This window comes from Berghia stephanieae, chromosome 6, assembly GCF_034508935.2.
Source record: "Berghia stephanieae isolate SIO BIC M18660-M18661 chromosome 6, UCSD_Bste_1.3, whole genome shotgun sequence".
Classification (NCBI taxonomy): Eukaryota; Metazoa; Mollusca; class Gastropoda; order Nudibranchia; family Aeolidiidae; genus Berghia; species Berghia stephanieae.
The window spans coordinates 45459301-45477136 of record NC_088365.1 but is presented as its reverse complement, the minus strand read 5'-3'; the positions used below and the strand labels follow the sequence as shown (position 1 = coordinate 45477136).

The 17836-nt window shown below is 35.6% G+C and overlaps 1 protein-coding gene across 8 annotated transcripts in view; it reads left to right on the top strand.

Moving 5' to 3' along the window:
- LOC144975111 (prestin-like) overlaps positions 1-17836 on the top strand; it is a 71822-nt gene that overhangs the window by 21531 nt on the left and 32455 nt on the right. For 3 of the 8 annotated variants that reach the window (XM_078918850.1, XM_078918847.1, XM_078918848.1), the window contains one exon: positions 14617-14659. The exons of 4 other annotated variants lie outside the window; for them this stretch is intronic. In XM_078918850.1, coding sequence (XP_078774976.1) covers positions 14617-14659 — 43 coding nt within the window. Of the gene's footprint in view, positions 1-3422; positions 4018-14616; positions 14660-17836 lie in introns of those variants that run through there. One more of the 8 variants, XM_078918851.1, reaches the window with a different exon arrangement.

Here is a 17836-nt window from a genome sequence, read left to right as displayed (position 1 = left end):
CATTCACTTTGTCCATTCAGGGGTTCTCTAATCTTCTACAAAAACAGTTCTCATTACGTTTATAATACGTCCGTGCTTGTGATACTCAGCTAAGCTGCTAGAAGATGTGGACTGTACAATGGAATGAACACACACGAATATATAAACGTAACAGGTTCGAAAAAGAAAAAAAAGAGGGGAAAAAAACCCACAAACAAACACTTAACGTTAGGGCTCAGAACCCCTCTTCAGCCAATAATAGTAATAATAATAATAATAATAATAATAATAATAATAATAATAATAATAATAATAATAATAATAATAATAATAATAATAATAATAATAATGATGATGATGATAATAATGATAATGATAATAATAGTCCCGCTCTGAGCGCGCAGACTTGAGTCCTTTGAAAAGGCTCTTCACTCTCATTCTCTCATCGTACTCGGATGTAAAATGAGTACCTACCTGGCCGTATACATCGCTGTCTCTGTCTGAAAAAAAATTGAATATCGCCAAACAAAAGTCATGTTTAGTGTTGCTGTTGGCTTTGACTAAGGAACCCTTTGCAATGCGTCTTGAACGCGGTTTGTGGATATTGTCCTATATGAAAGCTCAAGCTTCTCCCCCTATATAATATCGTTTCCTGGGTGGGGTTCCTGACCTCCCTCAGTGGGCAGGGAGGTACATACTGTGTCTTCTACCCCCATATATCTGTTTTCCAACATGCTTTCTGTCTTTGTCTTGGAATGAGATTACTTGGTTTTGTCCTGGTCCTGGCCGATGTCCTAGCTGGGAGGGAAACAGGCAAATGCATAGTTATTGTTTTGGGAGATGATATTCCTTTCCTTGTAAAAATCATCTCTCTGTTATGTATTTATTTATTATATTTGTTATTTTGAATGTACAATGCAAGCATTTGAGTGTGTTTCTCTTTGTTGGATTTTGTGCTTGTATCCGGATGAGACTTATAGGTGATCTCAAAGTAAGTAGTGGTGTGCTCTTGGAATCTACATCTGATCCCTATTTGTTCCCAGTTTCCCTGTTTCTTACTTTCTCTTGGGTGATTCAACTGTAATTCTAGAACTTTTTACTATCCCATTTACTTCCTTTTTACTGGCGGTGATATAACCTAATGTGTTGCAAGCGCCGTAAAGCCCTTAAAAACAAGAACAAAACCATACCGTTTCGAGACGACGGATGACATAACATAATCTTTTTTTTCCCCCGTGTGTCAAAGCGTTTACCTTACTTTTCAGCCTTTCACAAGCTGGTACAGTCAGTCATTGTATCCGGGGCGTATCAAATTTTATACCCTATCATTAAACGATATATCTTTCATTTTTATTTTATTGTTTCTAAAAAAAAAAAAAAATCATTATTTGATCCTGGTTATTGCTCAAATCGAGTATCGCAACGTTTCGTCATTGGAATAAGCTGTGTGTGTCGTGCTACCCTGGAGGTTCTATTCGATAGCTCTGCAAGGGTCCCCATCTAATCTGTCCTTGGTCTCTTTTTGGTAGTCTCCCAGGTTTGATGCCCGCAATCTTCAATAAGTCAGACAGTGAGTGAGCGCTCCCATGCCTGTTGTTTCGGTTTATACAATACAATACAAAGCAATCCCCTTTATTTATTTGTCTCTAGGGTCTATTCCAAGGGAAGACTGGAATAACCCAGGCGTCAGCCGCAGTTCAGCGCCGCAAACTGAGCTATGGCGAGGTGACTTGCTCAAGGCCGCACAGCGCAGCGGGTATTCGAACTCTTTACCTTTTGGGTACAGCGCAAAGACCGTACCGCTAAGCCACGCTGACCTATTGATATTAATATTTTTTTTAAAATTTAAAGGCTGATATTTAATTTCCGGTTATGGCTTTATTGATTTTGACAATATTGTGAGTTTATAATTAAACCTTTCCTTTAACCTATCTTCATCTCGTTTGAAAGTGGCAAGAGGCAGCGTGGCACAGCGATATATGTCCTTTGCTTCGTACCCGAAAGGTACCCAGTTCGATCACCCTCCGCTAGCTGCAAGTCACCTCGTTCTAGCTCAATTTGCGGCGCTTCGCTGCGCTTGTCGCCTGGGTTATTCCTGTCTTCCCTTGGAATAGACCCTAAAGGCAATAAATTTCCCCTATGGGATTAATAAATGACTTTTTTCCCATGCCTTTTAGTCCGTTGTAAATTTTAATTTGTGCATTGTTTAACTATGATTGTCACTGATTTTTGTTTTATTTGATTAACAATTTTTAATATAATAATTCTTTTTTTTTAAATAGCGCCATGGGCAGCTTTGAGTGGAAATGTGCTCTTTATAAATGCTTCATTATTATTATTATTATTATTATATTATTATTATTATTATTATTATTATTATTATTATTATTATTATTATTATTATTATTATTATTATTATTATTATTATTATTATTTAATTTCCGGTTACGGCTGTGCTGATTTAATATTGTGAGTTGTTTAAACCATTCCTTGCCATCAATCTGTCTAGGCTACATCTCGTTTGAATGAGGCGTTTGAAGTTTGAAGAAGAAGGACAACAAAGGTAGGGAAAAGGAAAGAACAGGCGGAGGAGGAACAAAAGGGTCCTTAATCAGTTAACTGCCAAACTCGGGAAAAAACACGTATTTAGAAATTTGGCCAGAAAACTTGTCCTTCAAATATCGATCGATTTAAATCGTTCGTCAAGTCTCAGGCTTGGGTGTTATTTTTTTTTTTTTTTTGCCAAGATGAGGGTTATTTAAGTCGATCGATATTTGAAGGACGAGTTTTCTGACCAAATTTTAAAATACGTGTTTTTTCCCGAGTCCGGCAGTTCGCTGGTTAATAACAGCTTGGTGATAATTGTAACGTCATAGAGAGGATTATGCTCAGTGGACAATGGAGCCAATGTTCTCTCCTGGTCCCCCACCCCCTCACACACACACATACACACACACACACACACACACACACACACACACGTTTCCCAGACTGATTTTTATTTTATATTTATTTCTAAATGATATAGGAATCCCCTCTCCCGTCAGAGCGTGGCCTTCGTGACTAAGGTCACCGTCAGAGTCATTCTTCCGTGACGATATTTCTTTTTGGTCGTAATCGATATTTTTATTTACTGATAAATACCGTATGTCTTCCGTCTGATAAATAACACGATAACTTCATCATCGTAGATGATTAGATATTATACATATTGCTGTTGGATTTAAATCGATCGATATTTTCAAACAAATTAAATATGAGAGTTGTTATTAGTTGGTTTGAGGATTGGGGGGAAAAGCGCGCGCTGGCGTCTGACTCGCCTCAATTGCGTTGTTAGCGATTCTGTTTCTTCTTCTCATTGCTATAAACCATAACTTACAACGCAGCCTTGGAAATAAAACAAAACAATGTAATATGTTGGCTTCCCTCTCTTCTTCCTCTTTGTCTTTCTTTTCGCTTTGACTTGACAAATGACATTTTGTTTGAGTTCGAATGAAAAGCCATCACTGGCCGTCAGCCACTAGTGTGTTTGTGTTTGTGTGTGTGTGTGTGTGTGTGTGTGTGTGTGTGTGTGTGACGTGTGTCACTTCAGCCGCTTGAAAACTTGACAGTTTGTCAGTGAGTTTATATGTCGTGTTACTACCGGCCGTGCTGTGTTAGAAAGTAAAGAAAAGAAAGAAAAAAACCCAAAACTTTTTGTATGTCGTGTGTTAAGCTATGTGTTAGTTTTCCGTTGGAAAAGAGATGAGATGATACTCACTGTTTATTTGACGAACTCAATAATCTTTAACTAAAGTGTTTTCCGGGGATCCGAGCAATTTTAAATATGGTTTTATCTTCTGTTTTCGAGGACGTACTTTTGTTCGTAGTTTGAGTGTTTTGTTTTTTTTTCAATTATTTTTTTATTTCATTATTATTTTTAATTTTTTTTTTTTTTCGTATTTCGAAAATTGACCCCGATAGTCATAGTACCCAGCAGCTATGCCTTATCGTCGGGTTCCAAAATGCTTTACATGCAGTCGCCGCACCTATTTCAAGGTATTGACTATCATTATTTTTATCATCATCATCATCATCATCATCATCATCATCATCATCATCATCATCATCATCATTATCAACGTTCACCTCTGTTCTAGCACTTCTTCCTCAGTCTCCGCTTCCTTTTCTTTTCCTCCTCCTCTCCTCCTTCTCCTCTTCCTCCTCTTCCTCCTCTTTTCTTCCTCTTACTCCTCCTTTTCCTCCTCGTCCTCCTCCTCTCCTTCTTCTCCTCATCGTCGTCATCATTATCATCACTATAAATCAATCATCATCATTATCTACAATATTTTATTTAGTATGATTGTAAATCATCACCAGCACACAACTAGTACCTAATAAATATAAATATTATAATCACCATCATTATAAATTCCCGCTTGTATTAAATCGTAACATGCCCTTATCCTTATCAATACAAATTAACCATTGACAAAATCACAATTTGTCTGCATGTGTCCCCTCCTACACACACACACACACACACACACACATACATGATGATTGAAATGTGGGTATATATGTATGTGTGTGTGTGTGTGTGTGTGTTTGTGTGTGTTTACAACTATAACATACATTAATGTCCACGTTTTCTTACTGATTATTTTTCACCGTTACCACGACAACTGACTCAGCAAATTGTTTATGAAATGAGAAAAATCGCCTCTTATAAAAATAAAAGTATCCTAACTCGACGTCTAGTAATATTTATTGGACATTGCAACTAATTGAAAGTCTATAATGGATAAAAGATTAACTAATATAATAAAAGTGCTGTAAAACTACAGAAGTCCTCCCCTACCTTAATATACATATCTCATTATAACCTTCACGGTTACAATTGTTAATATTCAATTCTACCGTTGTTAACATGCTCTCTTAATATTTCTCATTATAACCTTCACGGTTACAACTGTTAATATTCAATTCGGCCATTGTTTACGTGCTCTCTTAATATTTCTCATTATAACCTTCACGGTTACAAATGTTAATATTCAGTTCTGCCGTTGTTTACCTATTATCTTGATGTTTCGCATTATAACCTTCACGGTTACAAATGTTAATATTATTCAATTCTGCCGTTTTTATATTGTTTTTCTGTTCGTTTTTTTTTTAATGTCATAATTTTCACGGTTACAACTGTTGATATATAAATCTACCGTCGTTTACATGCTCTTTTAATATTTCTCATTGTCACTTACATTCTTCACGGTTATAATTTCTGAAATTCCAACTATGTTGGTTTTTACATTTTTCTCTTAATATTTCTCATTATAACTTACATCCTTCACGATTACAATTGTCGAAATTCTAACTACATACATTAGTTTTTACATTTTTCTCTAAATATTTCTTAGTGTAAACTCCATCGATATATTATATCCAACTCTTATTTCTCATTTATTCTTCGTCTTAATAATTCCTTTAATTAAGTCCATCAATATCAGCCATCATTAAAATCATTGTCTATGCCTCCCTTCTACTCATTTCTCGCACTCATTTCTCTCATTATCAGGGACGTATACCATGGCGTAAATTTCACATAATATAACTTTTACACGTTCAAAACTTCTTGTAATGTGTCATTGGCCTGCAAAAGTTCTATTTAAAGCAATATTTGCTCATTTGTAGTGTATCTATACATATATATATATAATATATATATATTATATATATATATATATATATATATATATATATATATATTATATATATATATATATATATATATATTATATATATATATAGATTATCAACATTAGATTCATTGTTTCGCGTTTCGTTTCTTTTGTTTTAATTCCATGTTTTGACGAATTTATAGATTGTTTGTTGTTAGCTAAAAGGTGGGGGGGGGGGGGGGGGGGGGGGGGACAACTTCAAACAATTGGTAGATTAATAAATAAATGAAGCAAACAAAGAAACTAACTGCGGTATTCAAATTGAAACAAAAACATCACGTTTTGCTCTTGACGACCTTCCAGTAACAACAACACCGCTGCCGTACTCTGGAAAAATAACAACTCATATTTGAAATTTTGGCCAGAAAACTCGTCCTTCAAATATCGACCGATTTAAATAACCCTCATTTTGGCATAAAAAAACCCTCTCAAACCTGGGACTTCGCGAAGTTTTTTTTTTTTATTATCATTATTTTTTTTTCCAAGATGAGGGTCATTTAAATCGATCGATATTCTAAGGATGAGTTTTTTGGCTAAATTTTCAAATAAGTGTTTTTCTCCAGAGTACGATAGAGCGTGCTTTCACTTAAAATAATAATAATAATAATAATAATAATAATAATAATAATAATAATAATAATAATAATATAATTATTATTATTATTATTATTATTATTATTATTATAATATAATAATAATAATTATAATAATAATAATAATAATAATAATAATAATAATAATAATAATAATAATAATAATAATAATAATAATAATAATAATGATGATGATGATGATGATAATTGTAATTAATAATAATTCTATTTCTTCGTGTAATAGAACCCTCACCCAAAATGTCACGTCAAATATTTCCATATCTGTTCCTATTCCATGTTTTAGATCTTGGGTGTTTTTACGTACAGAATATAGATTGGATTCCTTTCATAGAACCATCATCCGGGGCTCAAATTATCCTCATATGTATCCCCCCCCCCCCTTTCACTGTGTTTATTCGTGTCTTAGAAACTTTCTAATTAAATTTAAAAAATTCTCATATGGCGGTTTCCGACCTGCTTTTGGACATTTTCAAACTATCGGTGCTGTGCGTTTAGTTTTAAAAAAACTCACATCACATCAATCCACCAGCCGGATGTATAACTTACCAACACACAAAACTATATGAAGCCTTAAACGTTTTTAGTCTGGATAAACATTTTAATGAGAACTACTCATACAAACGGCTGGCTGAAAACAATAACAAAGAGCTGAGTGACGTCACTTTCACTTTCGTTTTATCTATAGATTGTTTCATAATAGGGATGAAAAGTCGTGACATCAAACCCTCTACTCTTTTGTTTTGGTTCCTAAAATCCTTGGGAGTGTGTATGTACGTGACCAGTCCTTCGAAGTATTTGTAATGAATAGGTTACAGATAGGTGGCTTATCTATTTCAGTAGCAGAATGTTGAAGGCAGATTCTTAGGATTAAAATATTGAGCTTCTATATAGCGCAATATCCACTAAACGTGCTCAAAGCGTTTTACAAGGGGTCCTTGGCCAACAGCAACATTTAACATGTAGGACAGTACATGTCGCCTGTTAGGCCATATTACAATTTTTTTTAGGACAGAGACAACGCTGTTAACGGCCAGGTACTCATTTTACACCCGAGTGCGGTGAGAGAGTGTGAGAAAAGAGCTTTCTCCAAGGACTCAACTATGCGAGGCTCGAACCCAGGACCTTCCGATCCGAAAGCAAGTGTCATACCAGTAGACCACATAGCCACGGATTAAGGGACATAAAAGAGCAAGGATGGATGATCTTTATTGACAACCAGCAAATATTTAGACTAGAAAATTTAGATCACTCTGACATCAGAAGATGAATTATACAAGGTATGTATCCGCCAGTCCTTTGGAAGAATGACGGGTATTGCGAGAGTTTTTGGTTCGAACAGGCGACTGTTACGGTCACAAATGGGAATGTTGTTCCATGCGGCCTGTTGGAAGAATAAATTAAAACATTATGAAGAGCATTGTGCATGGTAAATCCTTGAAAATGCACTATATAAATATTTTAAATTTATTCATTTTTTATTTTTACTTTTTATTTTACACGTTTCTGAATCTGACTTTTTATCGCTCTCGCAAGGAATGATTTGTACTATAACTATAAGGATACGGTTCAATTCTTGTTCTATCTGCTTATTTATTTTCACCACAAGTCGAGAAACTAAACCTGATCATAATCCATCCTTTTTTTTTTTTCACTTCACTTTTCACGAAGGCTCTGCTGTAGCTGCGCCTCCACCACTATTTGGCCACCTTTCAGTGTTTTACTGTTGTAAATATTTCTGTTTTAGAAAGTTTTCATATATATTATGCTATTTTTCTCGCTTTTATAAGTTGGATGTTTACAACAAAAAAATTTAAAAGTTGTGACCAGATTACATTTGTTTTTCGACATTTCGCAGTTGTTCAATTTTCCACCAATTTAAAAGTTTGGAAATCACCTCTAGTTTTATTTTGTTTCGATATACTGTTATTCATTCATATATTAATATTTATTTTTAAATTTATTTTGTTATTTCCTGTTGTCTTTATAAATTATTTATTCGTTTATATATATATATATATATATATATATATATATATATATATATATTATATAATATATATATGTGTGTGTGTGTTATATATATATATATATATATATATATTATATATATATATATATATATATATATCATCATCATTGCCTTTTTCACCCTGGGTCAGGGTATAGGCCACAGACAAACAGTTTCCATCCTTCTCTATCCTGAGCCAACTTTTTTTATCTCATTCCAGGTCTTACCACTTCTCTGTATATCAGCTTCTTTAATTCTTCTCCATGTTTCGGCTTTGTCCTTCATAAATTCTGTAATTCCAGAAACTCTTCGGTCGCCCAAGCTAAAAAAAGGATTTAGTTTGTCTGTGTTTCTGTAACGGTTTGAGTTTAACGGAAAGGGGTGTTAACCCTTTGCCAACCCCCATATATATAACTTTTTTTTGGTATAACTCTGTTTACCTTTTTCAAAAATGTTGCTACGTTGATATTAGTTTTTATGTTATATTGGTAAGATAATGATGAAGAAACAGCCGGACTTGTTATAAATGGGCACATTCTATATTACATTTCCATGTGCTCGAGGTAATTGGTCACATTGCAAAGTGTGCTCAAAATGACCCACATAATGAAAAGTGTTCACAATTTGAGAAATATCCAACGCTACAATTGGTCATTTTGCTCAGCATGACTCATGGGTCTGTTTACAACTTTCAAAAACAACGCAGCGTGTTTAGATGCATTGAGCAATATCCAATCGTTGTACAGCAACAAATCATGTGATTGATGACTAGGTTGGACGAAAACATGAATATAGATCGCTCCCATTAAACGAAATTGGCGTCACTCATGTTTTTGTTTTTAGCCAGCCATTTTTTATGAGTAGTTCTCACTGTTTGTTTTAATCAGACTATAAATGGTCACGGTTACACAAAGCATCAATAAATAGTATTCGGCAGAAATGCTTGCTCCTAAATGATTATGTTTGTAGCGAACAGCTTAGAAATTGGATTCAATAGTCTGATGTCACGTCCGTCCAGCAACGAGCAGCTTGGTTCTAAACAAAGAAAATCGGTACTTTTTATTCTTCCTGCTGGCTAGAACTTATTCCCAGGTCATGCGATCAGAATGTATAAAAGTCAAAACATGATCATATTTATAATATTTTTCTCCTCTGGTTACACTTTTATGCTCGTCGGAGAAGTATTTCATAAGTGCGTCCACCATTGTTCCGATATTTTAGAACCAGTTACTAAATTACTATGCGTCATTACGAAGGAAGTGACTTCACGACTGTTGAAGCCTATTGGGATGTTTACCTGTTTGCACGACCAATTCCTCAACACTCACCCCCTTTATAATGCAAACCGGGGTTCGAAAACAGACACTAAAACTAACAATAACACGACCATACCTATGGTACAACACTTGGCATGAAACGAAAATAAATAACAATGAAAAAAAAAAAAGAATGAAAAAGAAGCTTCAATTAAATTTATAAAAAGACATAATATATGTGTTTCCCCCTTTGTCAGCAAAACAAAATGAATAAGATTCTTAAAGACTAATGTGATACGAGAGAATGGTGTTGTTGATGAAGGGGAATCGACTCATTCATCCGGGTTTGATCTGCTACTTGAAAATCTAAAAATTTGTAATTTTATGAGAAAAATATTGTAGTCGCTACAGTTAACTTTAAAATACAACACAAGGATTAAATATCACTTCAACATCGCCACAGTTATGTAGTCTGGCGTCGACATTCATTTCCTTAATGATATTAAGATACTCGTAAAGTTGTGAAATTGGAGCCAAAATTTCGTAATTCCATTAATTTTTTTTTCGTAGTAGGCATGCCTGTAATAGTGTACATTTATATAGCGCAAGTTCGACAAATGGATGATGCCAAGTCTGCAAAGATAGATCACCATCAAGCCCTACTGCAACCTCCTCGTGGTGTCGAACGGTAACAGGTCAAGCTGGCCAACTGCAGAGGGCGACAAGAATAGGCAATGGCAAACCATTCTTGTAACTTTGCCGAGTTAACTGCATGAATAAGTCCAAAAAGTTAAACGGTGACAGCGTAAAGGGGAGCATGTTTTCACGGAAGACTGCTGCCTCGCTCGGTTGGGAGCGTGATGTTCGTCAGGTCACACCGAACCGTCAGCCAGTTACTAGGCGAAATAAATTTAACAAATGTGACAAAACCAAAATTGGGACATGGAATGTCAGGACCTGTGCCCAAAAAGGAAAACTAAACAACATTCTAAAAGAAATGAAACGGCTCCAAATAAATATTCTTGGCCTGGCAGAGATGAGATGGAAAGAGCAGGGAACCATGTCAAAACAAGAAAACAACATGACATATAAGATCATATGGAGTGGTGGAACCTCTTTCCAAAAAGGAGTAGGGATGATCTTAGACCAAAAATCAACCAAATTTTACAAAGGGCACGTAGCAATCTCAGACAGAGTTTTGCTGGTTAAGCTAAGAGGACCTGTAGTTGACACCAATATTATTCAAGTTTATGCACCAACAGAAGAGGCGACAGATGCAGATATGACAGAGTTTTACCATTCACTAGACAAAGCAAAACGAATGTGTAAATCACAAGAAGTCCTTATGGTAATGGGGGACCTAAATGCTAAGATTGGCAGAGGCAGAGATGGTGACATAATCGGACCACATGGACTCGGAGACAGAAATGAACGAGGAAACATCTGGGCAGATTGGTGTAGAACAAATAAATTAATGATTTCAAACACCTGGTTTCAACAACACCCAAGAAGAACCTGGACATGGCAATCACCAGGGGACAGAGCAAGGAACCAGATAGACTTTATAGCAGTATCATCAAGATTCAGAAATGGCATATTAAATTGCAAAACCTACCCAGGCGCCGATGTAGACAGTGACCATGTCCCAGTTGTTTGTACAGTAAGGATAAAGTTTAAAGCTATTCAGAGAACAGCTGGTAGAATAAAGAGGGATTACAGGTTATGCAAAGACAATGGCATACAAACAAAAATGAGAGAAGAATTTGAAAATGCACTCATGATACAAAGCCAAAGTGAACCTGATAACGAAAAATGTGAAAAACAATTTGATATATTCCAAAAGTGTGTCAAAGCAACTACAGAAAAGCATTTACCAATAGCTCAAACAAACAGCAAAAAGGAATGGATGACAAATGAAATTCTAAACCTATTTGAAGAAAGACGAAAATGCAACAGAGGGTCTGCAGAATACCAAACATTGAACAACCACATTAAATCCAAATGCATCGAGGCACACGAGAACTATCTAGACTGGAAATGCTGCGAAATCGAAAGAGAATACAAACCCAACCCCCAACAAGCTCACCAAAGAATAAAAGAACTATCAGGGAAAAGGAAAAGCAAAGCAGCAGGAAGTTGTATCCAAAACAAACAAGGGGAACTGCTATTTGAAGAACAACATATAGAAAGCCGATGGGTAGAATACATAGGCGAACTGTACAATGATCCAAATAGAAATGAACCACCACTGAAATTCAAAGAACCATTAAGCGGACCAAACATCACCAAAAGTGAAATTGAACATGCCATGGAACGAATGAAGGATGGTAAAGCAACAGGCCCTGATGAAATATCTGTAGAGGTATTAAAAAGCCTAGGAGATCTAGCAATTGATGAACTTCACATATTATTCAACAATATATACAATACTGGGAAAATTCCAGAAGATCTCTGTAACTCTATTTTCATAGCAATACCAAAGAAAGCAGGTGCAGTCAGATGCGAAAATTTTAGAACTATAAGTTTAATAAGTCACATCAACAAAATACTGTTGCGTATAATTATCAACAGGCTAAGGAATAAGATTAACCCCGAAATCGCAGAAGAACAATATGGATTCCAACCTGACAGAGGGACAAGGAACGCAATATACCTCCTCCGTGTTTTAAGTGAAAGAGCTATACAGGTTCAGACCCCACTATACCTCTGTTTTGTCGACTACAAAAAAGCTTTTGATAGAGTACGCCACGAAGAAATACTAAAACAACTGCACTCCATTGGCGCTGATGAGAAAGACCTCAGACTCATGCAAACATTATACTACACCCAGCAGGCATCTATCAAAATCGGAAACTCTACAGGAAATTCCATTCCTATTAAGAAAGGAGTCCGTCAAGGGTGTGTTGCCTCACCAGATCTGTTTAATCTATACCAAGAAACAATCATGAGGGGCATAAATAATATGGAGGGAATAAAAGTAGGAGGTCACAACATAAATAATATAAGATACGCAGACGATACGGTACTCATTGCAACATCAGAAATCCAACTTCAAAAGATTGTTGACAAAGTGGTAGTAGATAGTGAAGCCAAGGGAATGGAAGTGAATATCACCAAAACAGAATGCATGGTAATACAGAAAAAACCCGAAAACAACAACACCTGCAATATAACGATTCACGGCGAGCAGCTTACCAACGTAGAAAGTTTTAAATACCTAGGTTCAATAGTGACAACAGATGGAAGATGTAACCGAGACATACGAGCAAGAATAACTCAAGCCAAACAGGCCTTCATGGACCTGGGAAACATTTTGAAAAACAAACAGATGTCGTTCGGGATTAGATTCCGAGTCTTGAAGTGCTACGTGTGGCCAATCTTGTTCTACGGATGCGAAAGCTGGACTACAAATGCAGAAACACAAAAGAACATTGAAGCTTTTGAAATGTGGTGCTTGAGAAGGATGCAGAGAATATCGTATACCGCACACAAAACGAACGAAGAAGTGCTAAAACAAACATACCAACAAAGGAAACTAATGCCCTTAATAGTGGATCGACAACTATCCTTTTTCGGACACATAGTAAGGAAAGATAAGAATGAATACCTGGCAAGTTGTGGAAAAATACCTGGTAAACGCGCCCGGGGGAGACAAAGAAAAACACTCATAGACCAACTGAAGGGCTTCACCAACCTAACAATCCAAGAGCTGTTTGAAAAAGCAAGAGACAGGGAGGAATGGAGAGAGATAATTCATGCAGTATCCGAAGCCTGGACCAGGCATGGAACCTAGAAGAAGAAGAAGATATAGCGCAAACATCTCATGTGATATGAGCTCTTGGCGCTTTGACAATATTGACAATACAATATTATGGGATCAGGAATCCGGAAATATCTTCATCGATGTTCTTTGTAATGATCAGGAGATTACAGTTAACTGTAAGGATACGGTTCAATTCTCGTTATGCTTATTTATTTAATAAAATTCTATTTCAATTTTTTACCCCATTAATATTAAATTTACTCCATCGAGCTTCGAGCAGCAACATCAACATTTGCACGAATCAAGAACCCCTTCAATTTCCTTCTAACTGAAACCTAACCCTTGCATGGGAAGTGTGTTAATCATATTTTTGTTTATTCGTGGCCATGTAATGTTATTTCTTTATATGTGTGGGGTCATTCTATATCCGTGTTCCAATGTGTGAAAGAGAGAGAGAGAGAGAGAGATAGAGAGAGACAGAGAGAGAGAGAGAGAGAGAGGAGAGAGAGAGAGAGAGAGAGGGATGGATAGATAGATAGATAGATAGATAGATAGACGGATAAACGATAGACGGATAGATTTATAGGTAAATATAGATATTTCGATGGAGAGAGAGAGAGAGAGAGAGAGAGAGAGAGAGAGAGAGAGAGAGAGAGAGAGAGAGAGAGAGAGTGTGCGCGCGTGTGTGTGTGTGCATGATTGTCTGTGTTTACTTGTGTTTTTTGTCTATTTGTTTATCACCATTCCCCCCCCCCTCCAACCCATTACATTTCCCCCACCCCCATATCCATCATCCAAAGCATTTTTCACATCTACATATCTAACACGTGTCCCTTGCACTTGCACAATCCAATTCATTTGTATTTCATCGATCTATCAATCTACCTTCCTACCTATTACCTTCCTACTTACCTACTAACCTACCTACCAACCATTTACCTTCCTGCCTATTTGCCTACCTATCCATCTATCAATCTGTCTGTCACTTATGTATTTCTTTCTATACGTAGCTTTTATCTTCATTGTTTTTTTAATTTAAAAAAATATTTTTTCTTTTCTTTTCTTTTTTCTTTAAAAAAAAAAAAAAGGGGGGGGGGGTGTATGTATTCTCATCATTCTTTGCACTATTCATCATATGTTATCAATTTCATATAACATCATATTTTCATATGCATACTTATACCTAACACCACCACCAACCATACCTTACGATACATATAATAACAATACTATTATATACCATCATGAGCTATCATTATCGAATATTATGGAATTTCAGCATGATGTCCATCAAAGAACCCGCTGGACCGACGACTCGTTATGTAAGTAGTCACACAAGAATCTTAATAAGGCTTCGTGTCCATTAAACCAACCAGCAGAAAAGAGTTGACAAAAACAGCAGTGTCTTTTTTTTAAAAAAAAATAATTAAAACTTTAAAAAAAAAGGAAGAAAAAAAAAGAAGGAAAGAAGGAAAAGAAAAGACAGGAATTATAATTTGTTTAATTGTTGCTTCGGTCTCAATCTTCGTGCACATGGTTGCAGGCTGAACTCTCTCAACCCTAACACCGACTATATTCGTAGTTTACCCGGGTTTTCTTTTACCCCATGCCTATTAAGTTTATGACATTTTTATGGGACAAATTACAGGCGTATTATCAAAGCTGATGATTTTAATTTTTACACGTTAATGGTAGTTGAATAAAGCTATCTATGTACATGCTCATAAAAATAATCTAGGATTGAGTGAGTTAAAACCAAAATTGAATGTGTTTCCATTATAACAATGAGCCATTAGCAATTTGGGCTATCAGATTTGTGAACAACAGCATGATGGTTTCAACCGACTTGCACTTATTTGCAGGTCTGGTAACCCAATTTCTTATGGGCTCGTTGTTGTCATGGAAATCTCAACAACAACAACAAAATGACGCAAAATATTGTCCAATACAACAATGTTAAATTAGGCCCAAAAGGGTGTTCGGAAGTCAGACCTGCATATATGTACACGTCGGTTTCAACCGATAATTTTAACGATTAAATAAAATAAATTATTTTTTGTTATAATTATAAATAAGAAAATGCACGTTTAAAAAAAAATTAATAAAACCGTTTACTTATTAGTTTTGTACATATTTCGTGTTAGACGTTAAAACGGGTTTGCCTAAGGAAAAACACACAAACACTCACATAAAATGTAGTACACAATTAAAAGGCAGATTCATACATAAATAATTAAATAAATGCCATAATAACTACCGATTGTATTCGCTTCTTTGAATTCTATGCTTGAAGTTGATTCCATTTCCTGTATGGTTCACCATCTTATTTTATAATTAATTAATTAATTGATTAATTGATTAATTAATAGATGTATAAGTAAATTGATTGATTAATTGATTAATAATAAGGTATATGAATATCTGAAAAGTTGTTTAAAAAGCCAGTGTCCGACAAAGCAAAAAGAAAAAATATAAGAAAAAAGAAAATCACCCTCCGAACAAAAATCCAAACAAAAGTAAGCCTATCATGAGGAAGTGAAGGTTGACATTCTCAGGAATTTGATAAGTTTTCAAAAGCTGAACTTCTGTGCGGCTATGTGGTCTTGTGGTGTGACACTCGCTTTCGGATCGGAAGGTCCTGGGTTCGAGCCTCGCTCGGCGCATAGTTGAGTCCTTGGAAAATACTTTTTACTCACATTTTCTCACCGTACTCAAGTGAAAAATGAGTATCTGACCGTTAACAGCGTTGTCTCTGTCCGAAATAATGTAATATCGCCCAACAGGCGTCATGTTTCGTTCTACATGTTACGTGTTGCTGTTGGTCAGGGACCCCTTGTTTAGCGCTTTGAGCACATTTAGTGGATAATGCTCTATATGAAAATTCAATAAAAAACCCAATAAAAGAAAATATGGACATATTAAAGATATAAGACTGAGCAATTATTGTCTGTATAATATCGTATACAGTGAAATCTCTCTATATCCATGTTTGGCGATAGAGCTTAATCATTAGTATAGAGACTATCTTTGTATTGTTATTGTCTGATGGAGGTTATGTGCGACTCTTTGGTCGCCTTCGGACTGATAGGCCCAGGGTTCAAGACCCGCTCTGAGCAGCGGCGCATAGTTGAGTCCTTGGAATAGGCTCTTTATTCATATTCTCTCACCGTATTCAAGTGTAAAATGGGTACCTGGTTGTTCTCAGTGTTGTCTGTCGGGATTTTTTTTTTGTAATATCGCCAAACAGGTGTCATGTCTCGTTCTACATGTTAAGTGTTGCTGTTGGCTAGGGACCCCGTGTAAAAGGCTTTGAGCCCTATAAATGCTCAAGTTAAAAAAAAATAACTTAAGTTTTTTTTTATAGTGCAATATCCACTAAACGTGCTCAAAGGGCTTTACAAATAGTCCCTGACCAACAGCAGCACGTAACATCTAGAACGAGACATATCACCTGACTGTTAGGCGATATAACAATTTTTTTTCCGACAGAAACAACGCTGTTGACGGCCCCAGTTCTCGTTTTACATCTGAGTACTGTGAAATAATACACAAGTAAAGAGCCTTTTCCAAGGACTCAACTATGCGCCGAGTGAGCATTTCGATCCGAAAGATAGTCGCACAATTTAAAGGTTTTGAATGGAATAATATTGGTAATGAACGAGACTGGCCCTAGGGTTGATAGGAGGGATTTTGTTTCATTAACACCGACTATATCTGTAGTTTCCCCGGGTTACTTTTACCCCATGGCTATTTATTACATTTTTTCTGAGACAAATTATAGGAGTAGTATCAAAGCCAATGTTTTTAGTTTTTTAGATGTTAATGATAGTTGAATAAAACTTTGAATAAAACTATCTATGTACATGCTCATTTTTAATATTTTTTTTTCCAATTTTGAAAAGTAGCAAAAATCTCTAGGATTGAGCGAGTTAACGATGTTCCCTGTAATGATAAACATTGGAGTAAATTTGTTCTTATGATTGATTACCTACCAGGCACTGCTGGAATTGATGGTCGGTTTTGTGGACTAGCAGCATATTGAGTGGAAATACTTCATGTTGCCTAAATTGCACTAATCATCACTAAAGACTAATACTTTTTAACTTTTCGGCTGTTTACGTGTTCTTAGTTCGACTTTTCGTTTCGATTCGTTTCTTTTAGGCCCTTTTCTTTTCTTCTTAAAAAAAATTTTTTTCAGCATATTGAGTGGAAATACTTCATGTTGCCTAAATTGCACTAATCATCACTAAAGACTAATACTTTTTAACTTTAAGGCTGTTTACGTGTTCTGAATTCGACTTTTCGTTTCGATTCGTTTCTTTTCGCTCCTTTTCTTTTCTTTCCTTTTCTTTTCTTTTTTTTTTTCTTTAAACATTTTTTTTTATTTCAAAGCTCTAGCAATTTGACATTTTAAAAAATCTGCTTCATTTTTTTTTTAAAGTTTTTTTTTTTGTTGCCATTTTATAATGGTGGGCGTTGAGGGGAGAGAGAGAGAGAGA